This window comes from Phocoena sinus, chromosome 15 (assembly GCF_008692025.1).
Source record: "Phocoena sinus isolate mPhoSin1 chromosome 15, mPhoSin1.pri, whole genome shotgun sequence".
Lineage (NCBI taxonomy): Eukaryota > Metazoa > Chordata > Mammalia > Artiodactyla > Phocoenidae > Phocoena > Phocoena sinus.
In genome coordinates, this window is record NC_045777.1 from 29,092,630 (window position 1) to 29,111,038 (window position 18,409).

An 18,409-nucleotide genomic window follows, 5' to 3' on the forward strand; every position below is an offset into this window, starting at 1 on the left:
TAGGTCTTTGCTAAACATTTATTGCATCTTCTCCATCTGTGCCTCCATTGTTTTTCCAAGGTCCTGTTTCATCTTCACTATCATTATTCTGAATTCTTTTTCTGGAAGTTTGCCTATCTCTACCTCATTGAGTTGTTTTTCTGGGGTTTTATCTTGTTCCTTTATCTGATACATAGCCCTCTACCTTTTCATCTTGTCTATCTTTCTGTGAATGTGGTTTTTGTTCCACAGGCTGCAGGATTGTAGTTCTTCTTGCTTCTGCTGTCTGTTGTCTGGTAGATGAGGCTACCTAAGAGGCTTGTGCAGGTCTCCTGATGGGAGGGACTGGTGGTGGGTGGAGCTGACTGTTGCTCTGGTGGGCAGAGCTCAGTAAAACTTTAATCCGCTTGACTGCTGATGTTCCCTCTTGTTGGTTGTTTGGCCTGAGGCAACCCAACACTGGAGCCTCCCTGGGCTCTTTGATGGGGCTAATGGCAGCCTCTGGGAGGGCTCATGCCAAGGAGTACTTCCCAGAATTTCTGCTGCCAGTGTCCTTGTCCCCACGATGAGCCACAGCCACCCTCCTGCCTCTGCACGAGACCCTCCAACACTAGCCAGTAGGTCTGGTTCGGTCTCCCCTGGGTTCACTGGCCTTCCCCTGGGTCCTGATGCACACACTATTTTGTGTGTTCCCTCCAAGAGTGGAGTCTCTGTTTCACGCAGTCCTGTCAAAGTCCTGCAGTCGAATCCTGCTACCCTTCAAAGTCTGATTCTCTATGAATTCCTCCTCCTGTTGCAGGACCCCCAGGTTGGGAAGCCTGACGTGAGGCTCAGAACCTTCACTCCAGTGGGTGGACTTCTGTGGTATAAGTGTTCTCCAGTCTGTGAGTCACACACCCAGCAGTTATGGGATTAGATTTTGTTGTGATTGTGCCCCTCCTACCGTCAAATTATGGCTTCTCATTTGTCTTTGGTTGTGGGGTATCTTTTTTGGTGACTTCCAGTGTCTTCCTGTCGATAATTGTCCAGCCGCTAGTTGTGATTCTGGTGTTCTCGCTAGAGGGAGTGAGAGCACGTCTTTCTACTCCACCATCTTTGTTCAGGCTCCTGGAGGCTTTTGATGATAGCTTTCTGGGGATGGTTGGAAGGTGCTGCCAGCAGGCAGTGGGACAGATGAGATGACAACTCTGGAATCCTAGGCACACCAAGAAATCCAGAGCTCTGGAAGGGTATAGAAGTTCATCAGGCATTTTTGGAGTCCATGCTTTCCTTTGCTGATCAGACAGAAGGCACACTTTGGTTTCAAAGAGTGCTTTTACTTCCTCCTTGATCCAGGAAGTGGGTGGAAGTCAGGACAGCTAAAGTGGACCCCTCTCTACAGCTGGCCCTCTTGCATCTTGGTCAGGCCCTTCCCCACAGCAGTGTCCCAGCAGCTCAGGGCCTGAATGTTGGTCTTCCAGGTCTGTAGCTTTTCCCTTTCTCCAGAGATGAGCTTCCTGTGGGTGGCTGGGTCTCCTGATTCCCTCTCCTCTCTGCCAGGACCCCAGGCTTCTGAGGCCCTCTGCACCAAAGCTGTGTTCTAGACATCGGAGCTGGAGGAGAGCAATGCCTGGATGGCAGTGAAGGAGGCTCATATGGAGAACACCATGGCCATCAGCCTCACCAACCCTCCAGATGCTGTCATTGGCTGCTACCAGCTGAGCACCAAAGTTTCCTCTCGCTGCAAACACAGTAACCGGAAGCTGGGCGAGTTTGTTCTGCTTTTCAACCCATGGTGCCCAGATAGGAGCTCCTGAGTCCAAGGCTGAGGTTTTCCTGGAAGCTGTCCTTCAGGAAGTCCTGGGAGGCAAATTAGGGACAGGGAGATGAATGCCAAGAGCTTGGCAAGAGTGGGCCCAGGAGGAGACAGGCATGGGACAGAGGAAGCTGGTAGCAGATGTTCCAAACCTGCCGTGACAGAAGGGCAGGTATTAGTGGGTTCTGGTGTATGGAGGCCAGTGGGAAAGGAGGGGGCTAATGGAAGGAGAGGCCTAGGATTGGGTAAGAGCCAGGTTTCAGCTACCAGACAGCCTTGATTTAGTCCCAGCTTTGCTAAGTTGCTTCCCTCTGAGTCTCAGTTTCCTCACCTGTAATATGGGAATAACAGTGCCTACCTCTTAGTGTTATGGTGAGAAACCATAGAACTAATGTTTGTAATATGCAAGGCACATCTTAAGGAGTACTGGGGTCAGTATTCTTATTAAGGGGTAAGTCAGTAAGCAGTAGCCTGGATCAGTATTCTTATTAATGTTTAAGAAATATGAACCTTCCATTGTCATTAAATCAGGTCACTCGAAAGCATCAGGACTTCTAAATTCCCTCCATCTGGGGCTGGGTTGGGGGTGGTCCCTGCCTGGGGAAAGACCGGCCAGGTGGAGTAGTGCTTGGCCGGGAGGCAGCCTGGGAGCCAGCAAGCCCCTCTTGACCTCTCCTGCCCCAGCAGCCTCTAGGCGCCATCCTGCAGCTGAGCCCTGGTGTAGCCCTTTCCCCAGGCCAGTGAGGCCAGACTCCGTGCCCACGCCAGACCCGACCACTGTCTTTCAGAGGATGATGTGTTTCTGGCCACAGAGGAAGAGAGACAGGAGTACATACATGCTCAATGACAGCGGGATCATCTTCCGAGGAGTGGAGAAGCACATCCGAGCCCAAGGCTGGAACTTCAGGAAGGTCTCCAGGGACCCAGGCCAGAAGGGGGACTGAGAGTCATAAGAGACAGAAGCGGGGCTGGGGAGATGAGAAAAGTCAGTGCAGGAGCCATTCTGTCTGCCCTCTTCTTCCCAGGAGGGACAAGCTGGGCTGACTCTTAGACCAAGTCCACTTCTCCAGTCTCTACTACTAGTTGTGCTGGGTCCTTGGGAAGGGGTGCTACATTGGGTACAAATAAATAGCTTAGATCAGGGGCTCTCAATCTTGAGTGTGCACCAGAAGGCCACCGAGGGCTCGTTAAAACACACAGGTGGCTGGGCCCCAACTCCCCAAGTTGCTGATTCACTAGGTCTGAGGTGGGGCCTGAGAGTCTGTATTTCTAGCAAGTTACCAGGTGCTGCTGCCGTCGCTGGCCTGGAACCACATTTTGAGAGCCCCTGACTTAGATAAGTAGCTACAATACAAGGTGAGATGTTGTGGGAGGGGGTGGAGGCAGTTGGAAAGGTAGAGATGGGAGCAGAGGGAGTTCAGAAGGTCATGAAGGGAAACTCCACTTCAGGATTGCAGAAGGCTTCATGATATTGGGGTGGAGCCCCCAAAGTCGGGCAGGATCTGGACAGGCAGAGGGAAGAGCAGACAGAGCAGTGGAGGAGGGGAGCCAGAGAGTAGTGGAGGTTCTGTAGAGGAGCTCTGTCTGCCCGGGCTCCAGGCAAGTCGAGAGCCTTGACTGTCAGACTGAGGAGCTGGGGGTTGAAAGCATCTGGGGCTCAGGGGCTGGGCAGGGATGATATACCAGAGAGTTCAAGGTCCATCTAAGGGTAACCCCATCTCAGCATCCACTTCGTTTTTTTTGTTTGTTTTGTGTGTGTGTGTGTGTTGTATGCGGACCTCTCACTTCTGTGGCCTCTCCCGCTGCGGAGCACAGGCTCCGGATGAGCAGGCTCAGTGGCCATGGCTCACAGGCCCAGCCACTCCGCGGCATGTGGGATCTTCCCGGACCAGGGCACGAACCCGTGTCCCCTGCATCGGCAGGCGGACTGTCAATCACTGCACCACCAGGGAAGCCCAGCATCCACTTCTTATTGCCACAGAGGAAGGTGAGCCCAGGGTTCCCGGACCTTCCCAATTTTCAAAGACCAGAAATCTTAATTTGTATGTGAAAATCCCCCAGTTTTTAAATGTTGTCAACTAAGTCATTTGGAAACATTATGTAAACCAGTGGGATCAATGTGGCTCCAGAGTCCCAGTTTATCATGAACTTTACTGTGGTTCGTGGGGAGCCATGGGCCTACTGAACAGGGGAGGGAGGTGATTAAGGCTGAGCTTCTGGTTCCCAGTGACTCTTTGAAAGAGGGTTTTTGAGACTTGGGTGTGCTGTGTTGTGTCCCTGGAGGGGGTGGACGGGTGGGCAGTGGGGTAGGCAAACTCCCTGCACAAAACAGTGACTGACTAGGGAAGGGTTGTGAGAGGGTCTGAAGTGTAGGTGTGGCTCTGGCCTCTAAGAACAGCCTCTCTGGGGGCAGTTTGAGGAGGACATCCTGAACATCTGCTTCTGCATCCTGGACCGAAACCCTAGTCACCAAGATGACCCAGCCACCACCAAAGCGTCCCACCGCTACGACCCCATCTACGTCACTGGAGCCATCAGCGCCATGGTAAGGAGCCCAGCTATCCCTGCACGCACACTCCCTCGTGGGTCCCCAGGCCAACTCCAGGGTCACACCCTAAGATTTTCCCCATCACCTCTTGTTTTAATTCTCTATTGCTGCATAACAAATCACCCCAAAACTCAATGGTATAAAACAGCCATTTACTATGTTGACAACTTTGCAAATCAGGGACTTGGTCAGGGCAACGTGAGGACAGAACACCTCTGTTCCAAGCTGCTTCAGCTGGGTGTGTCTGAATGGCTGCAGATGTCTGGAATGGTTTGATGGGACCATATATCTAGGGCATTTGCTCCAACAGTCAATGTTTCCTTGGTTCTCTTCCATGCTGTGTCTGCTGGAACTGGAGTGCCCAGGTGGCTTGCTCACTCTCATGTCTGGCCCCTGGGCTGGGATGGTTGGAAGAGCTGGGTCTGGCCAGTCATCGCTCTGTGTCTCCATGCAGCCTTTCCACATGGCTAGGTTGGGCTTCCTCAAAGCATGGCAGTCTCAGGGTAATCAGATAAGGCAGCTGGCTTCTCCCCAAGCGATTATTCTAAAATTAAGTGGAAGCTGCCAGTCTCATAAAGCCTGGGCCTGGAAACAGGCACAACATCACTTCCACCATGGTCATTAATCAAAGCAGTCACAAGCCAACCCAGATTCAGGGAGAGGGTACACAGAACCTCCTCGCTGTGAGAGGATTGCCATCTTTAATCTATTACATGCCAGTGCTTCCTCCTCGGAAGGTAGCCAGAGGGCCTACTAGCTCTCTCTATAGCAAGTAGGTGTTAAGATCAGTGGGTGGGTAACTGTGATTCCAAAAATGGGCAAAGCTGTTTTTCCTCATATTTGATACTCTCAAATCCTCAAGACTTCAGAGACATGTTGGAGCACAGAGAATCAAAAGCAGTGACCAGTCCCGAACAGTAGAGTGGTACAACCCTGTAGGATAGCGGTACAGGCTCCCAAGTCAAAGTCCTGAACTCCTGAACCCCTTTTGCTAACTTGCTGTGCGATTTGAGCAAGTGCCCTAACCTCTATGAATCTCAGTTTCCTCATCTGAAAAAAAAAGGAAATAATAGAACCTACATCATAGACTAATATAGATTAATATAATGTGTGCTAAGCCCTTAGAATAGTGTCTGGCACACGGTAAACATTTAATGAATGTTAAGCATCTCTATAACTAACATTACCACCAACAGTCCCAAAAAACAGATTACTTAAAACAGGAAATGCTCTAAAACTGAATACAATTTTCAGCAATAGAGCATCCCAATGGAAAGTAACTGAAAATGATAAATGGTACCAAAAAGTAGGTATTTTAAAACAGCAGATGGCCCCAATTTTCAGACAATTTAAAAACAAGGGGTGGCCCCAAATAAATGGGTGGCCCAAAGTTGGAGACGATTTTACGATGGCAATGTTCCTGAAGAGGGAAGCCCTGCCTGGTGGTGGACTTTTGGCCTCCTCTGCCCAGGTGAACAGCAACAACGACCAGGGCGTGGTACAAGGCCAGCGGCAGGGCAAGTATGGTGGCGGCACCAGCCCACTGCACTGGCGTGGCAGCGTGGCCATTCTGCACAAGTCGTTCAAGGGCAGGTTCAAGCCAGTCAGATACGGCCAGTGCTGGGTCTTTGCTGGAGTCATGTGTACAGGTACCCTGGGAAAGAAGTTCCCCAACCCCTAGTCAGCTCAGTTTGCATTTGTTTCCATATATTTGCATAGGCATTCCTCCCCAACAAAAAAAATCTTTCTTTATTAGTGATGGGGAAATAGAAGTCTGGGTAATGAAGAGAGAAACCAGATCCCTCATTTATGTGACTTTTGATCTTTTATTTTACAGGAGTCCCACCTCTCAAGCCCACTGAGTGCCCTTGAGTGAGTCTTGTGGTCCTGGGTCCTCAGTCCCTACAGGCTATTATGGCTATTATAGGGTTATTATATGGCTTCCAAGGTCCTGCCAGCCTCAGAGCCCATCTATTCAAATGGGGGTGGTGGTGGTGACTCTAGAAGTCCCCTGAGAGAATGTACAGGAGATGGAGGTGTTTCTCAGAGTGGAGACGAGAGTCAGCCCTGGCAAAGATAGGGAGGGGGCTGTGGCCAGACCTGAGGCAGGCGGTCTGCTAGGGGAGGCCACACCACTCCTCCCTGAGTCTGGGGTCCCGCCCTGTCCTGAAGTCTTGCAAGCATCCTGCTCTTCACTCCTTGGGTGCTTGGGGATTTTGACATGGGTTGTGTCAGGCAGGAACCTGAGTGTGGACAAGTACATGGACTCCTTCGGGTGGACACTGGAGGACTTGATGGAGGACAGCATGTGGTGGCTCCTCAGCCGCTGGCTCCCAGGGGCGCCCTGAGGCCCTCCCAGATGGAGCTCAGCTCCACTGAGTCTGAGCCAGTTCTGGAAGTGGTGACAGGTGCCCAGCAGAGGGGGTGGTCCCTGGCAGGGTGACTCCTCTTCTGAGATACAGGGGTCTTTGGACACATGACTCAGAAGCCAAGAGGTGGGGTCAGGATTTGACAGCCTTGTACCCCTGGCTCTCCGCTCTGCAGGGCTATGAGCCCTCCCCTAGACACCTGTGACTTGCAGGTGGGGCCAAGTCCCGCCCCTGCAGAGTCACCTCTGTATCCCACTCCTGCTGTCTGTCAGCTGCCTGTGCACTGAGCTGTGTCTCAGGCGGGAAACAAGCTCCTTTCTCAGCTCAAGCAAAACTCTTTGCACAAAGCTTTACAAAGTTCATTTTGATTTGATTTTTTAAAGTAGGAGATACATTCATGTGCTTTAACATTCAAAAGGTACAGAATGGGCTACAGTGTAAGTCTCCCTCTCTCCATTGCCAGCCTCCCCCTCCTCCTTCTGGACACAACACCAGAGAGAAGCCCTGCAGCTACAGGGGCACACATATGCACAATCCCCACACACCCCCACTTCCCCTCACTTAATATCAGCAGCATAATGTAAACTGTTCATTTTGCTCTACATGAAACAGTTCCATATTGGTACATACAAAGTTTCCTCTCTTTTTATTCTTAATTAATTAATTAATTAATATTTTATTTTTGGCTGCATTGGGTCTTCGTTGCTGCACGCGGGCTTTCTCTAGTTGCGGCAAGCAGGGGCTACTCCGTTGCGGTGCGCGGGCTTCTCATTGAGGTGGCTTCTCTTTTTGCAGAGCACGGGCTGTAGACGCGCGGGCTTCAGTAGTTGTGGCTCGCGGGCTTAGCTGCTCCGCGGCGTATGGGATCTTCCTCCACCAGGGCTCGAACCTGTGTCCCCTGCAGTGGCAGGTGGATTCTTAATCAATGCATCACCAGGGAAGTCCCCTTATTTTTTATAGTGTTTAAAAAGTAGCAACACCGTGCCCAGTGAGCACCTCGTCTACGCCAGACCCAGTTGTGCTGCACATGCAGGCTGACCTCATTTTATTACTCTTCTTTTTATTGTGCTTCACAGACATTGCATTTTTTTCTTTCTTTTTTTTTTTTGCGGTACACGGGCCTCTCACTGCTGTGGCCTCTCCCGTTGCGGAGCACAGGCTCCAGGCGCGCAGGCTCAGCGGCCATGGCTCACGGGCCCAGCCGCTCCACGGCATGTGAGATCCTCCCAGACTGGGGCACAAACCCGCGTCCCCTGCATCGGCAGGCAGACTCTCAACCACTGTGCCACCAGGGAAGCCCCAGACATTGCATTTTTTTACAAATTGAAGGTTTGTGGTCTATTGGCATCATTTTTCCAACAGCTTCATTAAAGTATGTACATTGTTTTATTAGACGTAATGCTATTGCACACTTAATAGATTACAGTATACTGTAAGCATAACTTTTATATGCACTGGGAAACCAAAAAAGTTTGTGTGACTTGCTTTATTGCTGTATCCACATTTTATCCACATGTAGTGGTCTGGAACCTAATCCACAATATCTCCAAGGTGTACCTGTGTACTAATTCATTCCTCCAAACAACCTTGTAAGCAAGCTAGTATTGTTATCTCTATTTTGCAGATGAGGAAACCAAGGCACAGGGAGGTTAAGTAACTTGTCTAAGGCTCCACAGCTAGTGAGTGGACGAGAAGTTACAAACCTGTCCTGCCTTTCAATTGTACAGCAAAACCATTGTTTATCTAACCACCTCACATGGCTGGACCAAATATTTGCCTTTACAAACAAGGCTTTTGGAAAACCAAAAAGAGGAGAAGGAAAGGGGAGAAGAGAGGCAGAGAGATGGTCTGAGGCTGGACACCAGCTTGGGAGGAAGGAGTCCTGGGCACATTCCCCTGGGCGTGGCTGAAGGACATTTTTAAGAAGAGGGCTGCTGAGGCTGGCTGTGTTTCCTTCTGTACTATGTGCTCTTCACTATTCCCCTGCTCTTTAGAAAGTCGACTTTTCTTGGCAACTTACACATGTATAAGCAGACATTCGGATAAGGTTATTCATGGAAGCCTTGTGGATACAGGAGCTCCAAAAAAAATTGCATTCTTTCTTTATGCAGAACAGACAGACCCTTCTTTTTGTTTTGGGGATCTCTGTCGTCATACAGGTTATCCATGTTCTCCCTTTCACCCCCAAATGCTTTTCACAATATTTTCCCAAAGAAGAGTTTGGAGGTCAGAGTAAAGACACCAACCCAGCCCAAGAAGCATTTCTCTCTGCTGCTTCCTTACTGTGTGACCTTGTGCAAATGATGTCACTTTTCCTAATCTCATATTCTCATCTTTAACATAAGAGACTTAAAGCCTAAATGAAGGCCTACAGAACTCTGCATAATATGAAACCTACCTACCCCCGTGCTTGCCGTAGCCCAGAGATATACTTTCTGTTCCTTGAACACACTTTTTTCTTGTCTCAAGAGCCTTTGCACATGCTGTTCCTTCTGTCTGAAACACTGTTCCCTTCACTCTTCCTATGGCTAATTCTTTCCACTTTAAGTCTCATCTTAGATGTCATTTACCTAGAGTAGGTCTCCAGCAGTTATTCCCTAACTCAAGCTCCTCTCTTTCTTCACAGCATTTATTATTACTTTATTGTTTTATTTATTTGTTTATTTATTGTTACTTTATTGTTTTATTTATCTGCTTACTTACTTTTGCCTGTCTCCCTATCTGTCTCCTTTGTTAGAATGTAAGCTGCACAAGAACAAGGATCTTCCGTCTTATTTGCTGTTGTATTTCTGGACCTTGAACAACAGGTTCTAGATATATAGATATAGATATATAGATATAGATATACATACGTATATTTATACATACAGGCAGGCCTTGGAGATAGTGCCAGTTCAGTTCCAGACCACTTCAATAAAGCAATTTTCACAGTAAAGGAGTCACATGAATTTTTTAATCCAAAAGAGCATATAAAAGTTATGTTTACATTATACTATAGTCTATTAAGCGTGCTATAGCATTATGTCTAAAAAACAATCTACATACCTTAATTTTTAAAAACTTCATTGCTAAATGCTAACTATCGTTTGAGCCTTCAGCATGTTGTATTAGTAACATCAAAGATCACTCATCACAGATCACTATAACAAATACAATAATAATGAAAACGTTTGAAATATTGCAAGAGTTACCAAAATGTGACACAGAGAGACATAAAGTGAGCAAGTGCTATTGGGAAAACAGGGCAGATAGACTTACTTAAGGAAGGGTTGCCATAAACTCTCAATTTGTAAAAAACGCAATATCTATAAAGTGCAATAAGTGAAGTGCAATTTAAAAAGGTCTGCCTGTACGTATATGAATGCTAGGTGCTCTATCATTACAGTTCATGAACGGTTCAAAAAATTCAGCCACAGAGCAGGGCCCAGGGCCTAGCTGGCAACAGGAACTTTCCCTCTCTGAGGGCTCCTCTCTGCTCACCGGAGGCCACCCTGCCCCATCCTCTCTCTGTGGCAGGAATTTCCATGTCTGGAATGAGAGCTGGTTTGTCCGGCAGGACCTGGGCCCCGCTTACAATGGTTGGCAGGTTCTGGATGCCACCCCCAGGGAGGAGAGTGAAAGTACAGGCTTAGGGGGGCAGGTCCTAGACCCCCACTTTTGCTCCCCTGGAGCTGCTCACTCCCACCCCTCCTGCACAGGTGTGTTCCGGTGCGGCCCGGCCTCGGTCACCGCCATCCGCGAGGGCGATGCGCACTTGGCCCACGACAGTCCTTCTGTGTTTGTGGAGGTCAACGTGGACTACATCACCTGGCTCTGGAATGAGGATGAAGCCAGGAGCGTGTGTCCTCAGACACTAAGTACTGAGAAGATCGGGAGGTGCCTCAGGACCAAGGCAGTGGGCAGCGACTCCTGCGTGGACATCACCAGCCTCTACAAGTATCTGGAAGTTAAGGGCGTCTAGCGGCCTCCATCAGCCTCCCCAGTGACCCGGCTGCTGCATAGGGACAACGCGGGCCGCCCCGGGGCCAGGCCGTTTCCCATGTGATATGGTGGTGATAGCCTCCTTCAGTACTGTCTCTGAGATTGAGCCAAGTGCTTTTAGCTTATATTAACAGCTTCCTCTGTTTGCAAGTATATTTCCCACATCTAACAATATCAATAGCTACATTTCCTTTAACATATATGTTCCAGGTACTGTATCAGGTATGCTCACATGTGATAACAATAATTACTAATAATAGTGATGTTAGTAGCAGGTATTATTTATTGAACACCTAGGATACACAGCAATAGGCCCCATGCAAAATAATAATAATATAGCAGCTCCTGCTTATCATCTGCCAAGGCCTAAGCCATGATCACTAATTAATGGTCACCGGTTTACTGAAGAGCCTGTACTTGTTGGGGGTACAAAAACAAAACGTATTTTTTCTGGTCACTGCCTCTAGCTATAAAAAGTCACCCTTTTCCCCTCCCCCTAAATAACAGGTCCCTTAGCAGTGCTGTGATCTGATCACACACTTTCAGCTGCTCCTGCTTGTTAAAGGAATGTTATTTGGGTAATCAAGACTTCAAGTTCAAACTTGAATCAGAGCTAGTCTCCTCCCCTCCTCTGAGCACGAACTGGAGCGGTGACCCCAGAAGTTTGCTGTAATCGAGGGGCACCAGCTCTGGCTTCCTCCAGCCCCTGCAGTTTACCCTCTAGGGTGGTGGTTTGCAATGCACTGGCGTCACCTGGGGCACAGATTGAACAACAATTACTTCTTGCTCAGGATTCTGTGGGTCAGCCACGTGGGCTGTGCTCAGCTGCAATGGTTCGCACGTGGTGTCTGCTGGGATCTCAAATTTATCTGGGGCCTCAGATGGGACTGCTGGGCTGGCTACTGGAGCCTCTCATGCTCCAGTAGCTAGCCCCGGCTTGTCCACATGGCAGCAATGTGCTCAGCAGGTCAGAATGAAAGCTGCAAGGTCTCTCAAGGCTTCACTCAGAACTTACTATGTCATCTTTGCCACATTCTGTTGGTCAAGCAACAAACACCACCCCAGATTGAAGGGGCAGGAAGTACACTCTACATCTTAATAGGAAGAGTTGCAAAGAAAGTATTATGGCCATTTTAATCTACCACAGCAGCCCTGACTGCACCCTAAGTGAATTGCAGTCTCTAGAGGGTGTGGCCCAGCCATCAGGACTTATAAAAGCTCCCCAGGCAATTCCAACGTGCAGCCAATGTTGAGAACACCGGTCTAAGTCTTCTGGTGTGTTAGGCCAAGAAGGAGGAGGACAGAAGAGTGGAAATGCCTTTGACTTCAGGGAGCGAGGATTCAGTGCCCTAAGGCAGGCAAGTGCTGCTGCCCTAGTTACTCCGTAGCTCAGGGAGGACAGGTGGTGGCTCCGTTACAGCCTGCTGCCTTGGGACTCACTCCTGTGCTGTCCCCAGGCACTGCTGATTTCTTGAGACATTGCCCTCTCTTGCAGTGGAGCCCCCCCCCCACCCCACTGGCAGTCACACACTTTCCCTCTCATGCATGGAAGTTTTTGTCCCCAGATTCTGGAGGGGTTTGCAAGGCTGTGGCCCCCACACTCATCTAGATGCTGTGACCACCTCCAAAGCTGGTGGGGAGAGTTCTTGATGGGCTGTTACCCACCTGCCATCTCCCTTCAGTTCTGTCCTCTGTGCTCAGGGAACACATGGCTCAATAAGCAGACCTCCCACAAGGATGAAATGCCAGCTTCCCCTTCCTGTAGGCACTCTGCCAGTCTTTACCGGCCAGCTCCTTCCTGCAGGCACCCCTAAACTTTAACATTGATTCTTTTAAACACCCCACAACACACACACACACACACACACACACACACACACACACACTCCCCCAGTTCCTTCTCTAGGAACATGGCCCTTGATGTTGATGACCTTCTCTTCTTCACTGTCTCAGGGTGGGCAGTGAGGGATGGTAGGTGGTAAGGTCTCTTCCAAACTACTACTTCTCTCATAAGTCTTTCAGGTTGATGCCTGGTCCCATCTGCTGGGAGTTTCTAAAACTTAGAATACGGGGTGTTTGGGGTCTCTTATCCTAAGCTTTAGCCATGGCCACATGAGAAATCAACATCCTGTTACAAGATGCCAATAACAGTAGTCACCACTGCTGAGTCCCACTGTGGGCTGGCCATGTTCACATGTTATTTAATTCTATTATTTAACAAAAGCTTACAAAGCAGTTCCCACAAGCTTGTAAGGTAGATGCTGGTATAACATTTATTTGTTAGAGGAAAAAGCAGAGGTGCACAGAGGGAAGTAGACTCAGTGAAGGGACACAGCCAGTGAGTAGCGAGTCTGGCTCCGGAGCCCATGCTATTCCTTTACGCTTGGCTGCGCTATCTAATTATAATATTATCTACTGTTGATTGCCCACTGTGGGGCAAGTGATTTTACATCTAGGTTAATAATAATAATAGCATCTAAATATTGTTAAGCATGGTGATAAGCAATGTCTGCACATTATTTCATTTAATATTCATAAAAACCCTGTCTTACATAAGCAAGTTGAAGCATAGGAAGGTTAAGTAACTTCCCCAAGTTTCCAAAACCTAGAAGAGCTGGAATGCTAACCAGAGCCTCTGTGTAATCTCAGAGCCTCTGCCTCTCCACTCTGCTAGACTGCTCCTCTCTTCCATGAGTGCCCACAATGTGCCATGTACCACGCCAGGTTCTTTTATGTGCTCAAGAAATAAAGCATCCCTAAGTGTCAGGCATGATTTAGAGGCAGGGGAGAAAGAGAAGTGCCCAGAGGATTCACCATCTGGTGAGCGGACAGCATCAGGATGGCACAGGGTGATCAGCTGTACTGTGTTGGGGAGGCCAGAAGGCTGAGGAAGCCCAGAGGACAGGTTGCTAACCAGCCAGGGAGGAGAGGGCAAGAAGAACATCCATGGGAAGGGATCCTGAAGGGAGTAGATTTAGCCAGGAGATGAAGGGTTGGGAAGGCATTCCAGGAGAGGACCCTATGCATCTTGATTCCAGATTCACTGTAAGCAGTGCTGTTCATCCAAGCCATGGGCATCCCATTCTGTGGATGAAATGCCATGGCCTGTCTGCTTGCTCCATCCACTGAAGGAGGATACATGATAGAGTAGATTCAGAGTCCTTGGGGACAATGCGCTTTGCCCCTACCACTGAGTCAGCCTGGATGCTGAGCAAAGAGGAACCAGCCTTCCAAGCAAAGGAAACTGTGTACAAAAAACGCACTGACCGTCCTCAGATTCAGGTGGGCTTTCTGCAACAGGCTTCAGAGTAGAGTGGAGGAAGGCAGCTTCCCCCGCTAACCTTCAGGCAGAGGCACTAAACACAGAGGCAAGATCTTAGTCAGAGGCTGGTGCCAGGGGTTTGCAGGGGAGCCAGGTTGGCAGTTCAACCATCTGCCTCTGGCCCTGCCTGTTAGTTTCTTAGGGCTTCCATAACAAATTACCACAAATGTAGCAGCTTAAACCATCAGAAAGTTATTCTCTCATAGTTCTAGAGGCCAGAAGTTCAAAATCAAGGTTTAGCAGGGCCACACTCCCTCCAAAGGCTCTAGGGGAGAATCTTTCCTTGATTCTTCCAGCTGATGATGGTCCCTGCATTCTTTGGCTTCTGGCTGCATCACTCCAATTTCTGCCTCCACATGGCCTTCTTTCCTCCTATGTGTCTCAAATCTCCATTTCCTTTCTCTTACAATGACATCAATCATAGACTTTAGGTCCCACCGTAAATCCAGGGTGATCCTATCCCAGGATACTTAATTAATCTGCAAAGGCCCTATTTCCAAATAAGGTTATATTCACAGGTACCAGGGGTTAGGACTTGGACATACCAATAGTGGGCACTATTCTGCCCACTACAGCCTGTGAGCGGGGAAGACCATGCACCTGTTGATCAGGGCCTGGCCAGCCAGCACATCCAGTGGCTGTGGGGCTGGAGCTCAGAGGCTGATCCACAGAGACCCAGTGACCAGACCCCAGGGAACTCCCCTTCCACCCTCTCTCTCCCTCTCTGTTACTCTGCTGTCTGTCTCTTTCTACACTTTTCTGCTGTGCCCTTCCTTCTTGCATTTAGTGGGTCCCCCAAGTGTCAGGTAGGAGAGTGGACAAGATGAACAGGAAAGCAGACAGTCCCAGCAGAGCGTGTTGCTGTCCGCCTGCCAAAGTACAAAATGGCCAAGGGAACAGCATGGGGGAAGGCACAGCTTGTTCAGGCAAGAGCAAGTGTGAAAGGGTCATTGGAGACTCCTTTATACCTAAAGGACTTTGCACAGGATGCTTTCTCTGCCTGGGAAGGTCCTGCTGACTTCACCCCAAGTCTGCCTGACCAGGGGTCTCAGGACCCTACTGGCTTCCTTCTAAGTACATATCACAATCTGATATTTGTTTGAATCTTTATTCTTTCCCCACCAACTAGACTGTGAGCTCTGGTATGGCTGGAAACCTGACTATTTTGTCTTCTGCTGTATCTCCAGCTCCTGTTTCAGCATCTACCACATAGTGATGCTCAATATGGATTTTTATGAATGAATGAATGCAGGCTGATAGCACATAATGGGCTTTGAATGCCTAAGGACTTTGATCCATATGTCGGAAGGCCTTGCTTTATTGATTGTAAGACTGGCTTATGTTATGAGATACATGAGGCACATTTTCACATTTCTCTGTATTGATATATATTTATTGAACATCTGCTGTGTGCCAGGTACCCAGAGAACAAAACATGCATGACCCTTGCCTTAAAGGGGCTAACATTCTAGTGGGGCAGTTAGAAGTTAAGAAAAAGTAAAATAAATAGTATCTCAGATGGTGATAAGTATTCTGGGGGAAAATAAAGCAGAGAAGGATTTTAGGAACAGATTGGGAGGAAGTGAACATTTGTCATTAAAATCAGGTGATCACTAACAGATATCTATAGAAGGCCCACCCAGTAGCAGCAGAATACACATTCCTGGCAAGTCCAAATAGAACATAATCTAGAATTGACCATATGCTCATCCATAAAACAAACCTTAGAAGTTTTAAAGGATTGAAATCATACAAAGTATATTCTCTGATCACAATGGAATAAGATTAGAAATCAAAATCATAAAGGAATTTGGGGAATGCACAAATATGTGGAAATGAAGCAATACATACACCTAAATAATCAGTGGGTCAAAGAAGAAATCACAAGTGAAATTAGAAAATATTTTGAGATGAAAGTAAATGAAAACACAACATGCCAAAATTTATGAGGTGAGATAAAGCAGTACCTAGAGGGAACTTTATAGCTGTAAATACCTGTATTAAAGAAGAGCGATCTCAAGTAAATAACCTAACCTTCCACCTTAAGAAACTAGAAAAAGTAGAGCAAATAAAACCCAAAGAAAGCAGAAAGAGGAAATAAGAAAGATTAGAAGAGAAATAAATAAAAAACAATGAAGAAAATCAATAAAACCAAAAGTTGATTTTTTAAAGATCAACAAAACTGACAAATCTTTAGCTAGACAGAGAGAAGACTCATATTACTAAGGTCAGAGAGGACATCACTACCAAACTTACAAAAAAATTATAAAGGGTGTGGTAAAAAAAATAACTAATTGGTCTTTGTCCCCAGTTCCTGGACATGGCTCCTAAAAACCCTTGAAATCTCTGGAGTGATAAGAGTGTCTTTTGTATGGAAATGAGATGACAGGTGGCTGGGGGCCCCCAGGTAGCTCAGGATGGGGCTGGTTGCAAAAAGGCCAAAACCATGCTTAGAAGATTAGAACTTTACACTTCACTTGAACCTCTGGGGATGGGAAAGGGGCAGGAGATTGAGTTAAATGCCAATGGCCAATAATTTAATCAATCATGCCTATATAATTAAACTGTCATAAAACCCCCTAAACACAGGGTGCAGAGAGCTACCAGGTTGGTGAACACATCCAGGAACTAAGAGGGTTATCCTCCCAAAAAGGACATGGAAGCTCCATGCTACCTCCCCCCTCCTTCTACCTTGCCCTATGTTTCTTCTGTTTATCTCTTCTATTTGCCTATTCCTAAGTTATATCCTTTAATATAAATTGGTAATAGTAACTAAACTGTTCTTCTGTTCTGTGAACTGCTCTAGCAAATTACTGAACCTGGGGCCGTCACAGTCATGGTAACCCCCAATTTGTAACCAAGTCAAACAGAAGTGTAGGTAACTTGGGCACCCAATACTTGTGACTGGTGTCTAAATTGCAGGCAGTCTTGGACTGAGCCTTTAAATCTGTGGAATCTGACACTAACTCCAGGTAGTTAGAGTCTGGGTTGAATTCAAATGCAGGACAGCCAGGTGGTGACCAGAGAGTTGGAGAGTTGGTTGGTGTGGAAAACTCCCACACATTTTGTGTCAGAAGAGTTGTGAATAAAACAGTTCATTAGGAGACAGAATGAACAACTATTTACCAACATATTAGATAACTTTAGATAAAATGGACAAATTCCTCTAAGAATTACCAAAACTGCCTCAGGAAGAATTAGAAAATCTGAATAGATTTATAATAAGTAAAGAGATTGGAGTAGTAATTTAAAACTTCCCACAAAGAAAAGACCAGGCCCATATGATGTCACTGGTGAATTCTACCAAACATTAAAAGAAGAATTAATACCAATTCTTCACAAACTCCTCCCAAAAAATTAGGAGGGAACATTTCCCAATTCTTTCTATGAGGTTAGTATTATCCTGATAGCAAAACCAGATAATGACATCACAAGAAAAGAAAACTAGAGATCAATATCCCTTATGAACATAGAAGCAAAAATTGTCAACAAAAATACTAGCAAAGTGAATCCAACAACACATAAAAAGGATTATATGCCATGACCAAGGGTTTATTACAGGAATGCAAGATGGATTTAACATTGAAAACTAATTAATGTAATATACCATATCAATAGAAAAACCGGACAAAAACCATGTGATCATCTCAATAGATGCAGAAAAATATTTAACAAAATCCAACACACCTTCATGATAAAAAGTTCTTAACAAATTAAGGATAGAAGTGAACTTAGCCTGATAAAAGTCTTCTACAGGTTAACATCATATCTAATGGTAAAAGATTGAATGCTTTCCCCCTAAGATGAGGAAAATACAATGTTGTACACCATTGCCATTTTGTTCAACATTGTGATGGAAGTATTAGCCAAGGAAATTAGTCAAGAAAAAAATAGAGATCTTTTCAACAGTGTTGGGAAAACTGGATATCAACATGTAAAAGAATGAATTTGGACCCTTACCTTACACCATACACAAAAATTAACTCAAAGTGGATCAAAGACCTAAATGTAAGACCTAAAACTATAAAACTCTTAACAGGAAACATAGGAGAAAAGCTTCATGACATTGAATTTGGCAGTGATTTCTTGGATATGATACCAAAGGCAAAGGTAAAAAAGGAAAGACAAATTGGACCTCATCAAACTTTTGTGACATTATCAACAGAGGAAACCTGTAGAATAGGAGGAAATATTTTCAAATCATGTATCTGAAAAGAGGTTAATATCCAGAATATATAGACAACTCTAAACACTCGACAGCAAAAAAAAAAAAAAAAAAATGGGCAAAGGATTGAATAGACATTTCTCCAAAGAGGGTATACAAATGGCCAATAAGCACATAAAAATATGCTCACATCACTGATCATTATGGAAATGAAAATGAAAACCACAATGAGATACCACCTCATAACCAT

General features: G+C 46.8%; 1 protein-coding gene across 1 annotated transcript in view; it reads left to right on the forward strand.

Moving 5' to 3' along the window:
• The first annotated feature begins 1,466 nt into the window (after window positions 1-1,466).
• Window positions 1,467-18,409, forward strand: part of TGM6 (transglutaminase 6) — a 38,636-nt gene continuing 21,693 nt past the window's right edge. Inside the window, 8 exon segments of the mRNA XM_032606081.1 lie at window positions 1,467-1,775; window positions 2,565-2,609; window positions 2,611-2,685; window positions 4,188-4,319; window positions 5,794-5,971; window positions 6,495-6,633; window positions 10,208-10,311; window positions 10,390-10,630. Coding sequence (XP_032461972.1) covers window positions 1,467-1,775; window positions 2,565-2,609; window positions 2,611-2,685; window positions 4,188-4,319; window positions 5,794-5,971; window positions 6,495-6,633; window positions 10,208-10,311; window positions 10,390-10,630 — 1,223 coding nt within the window.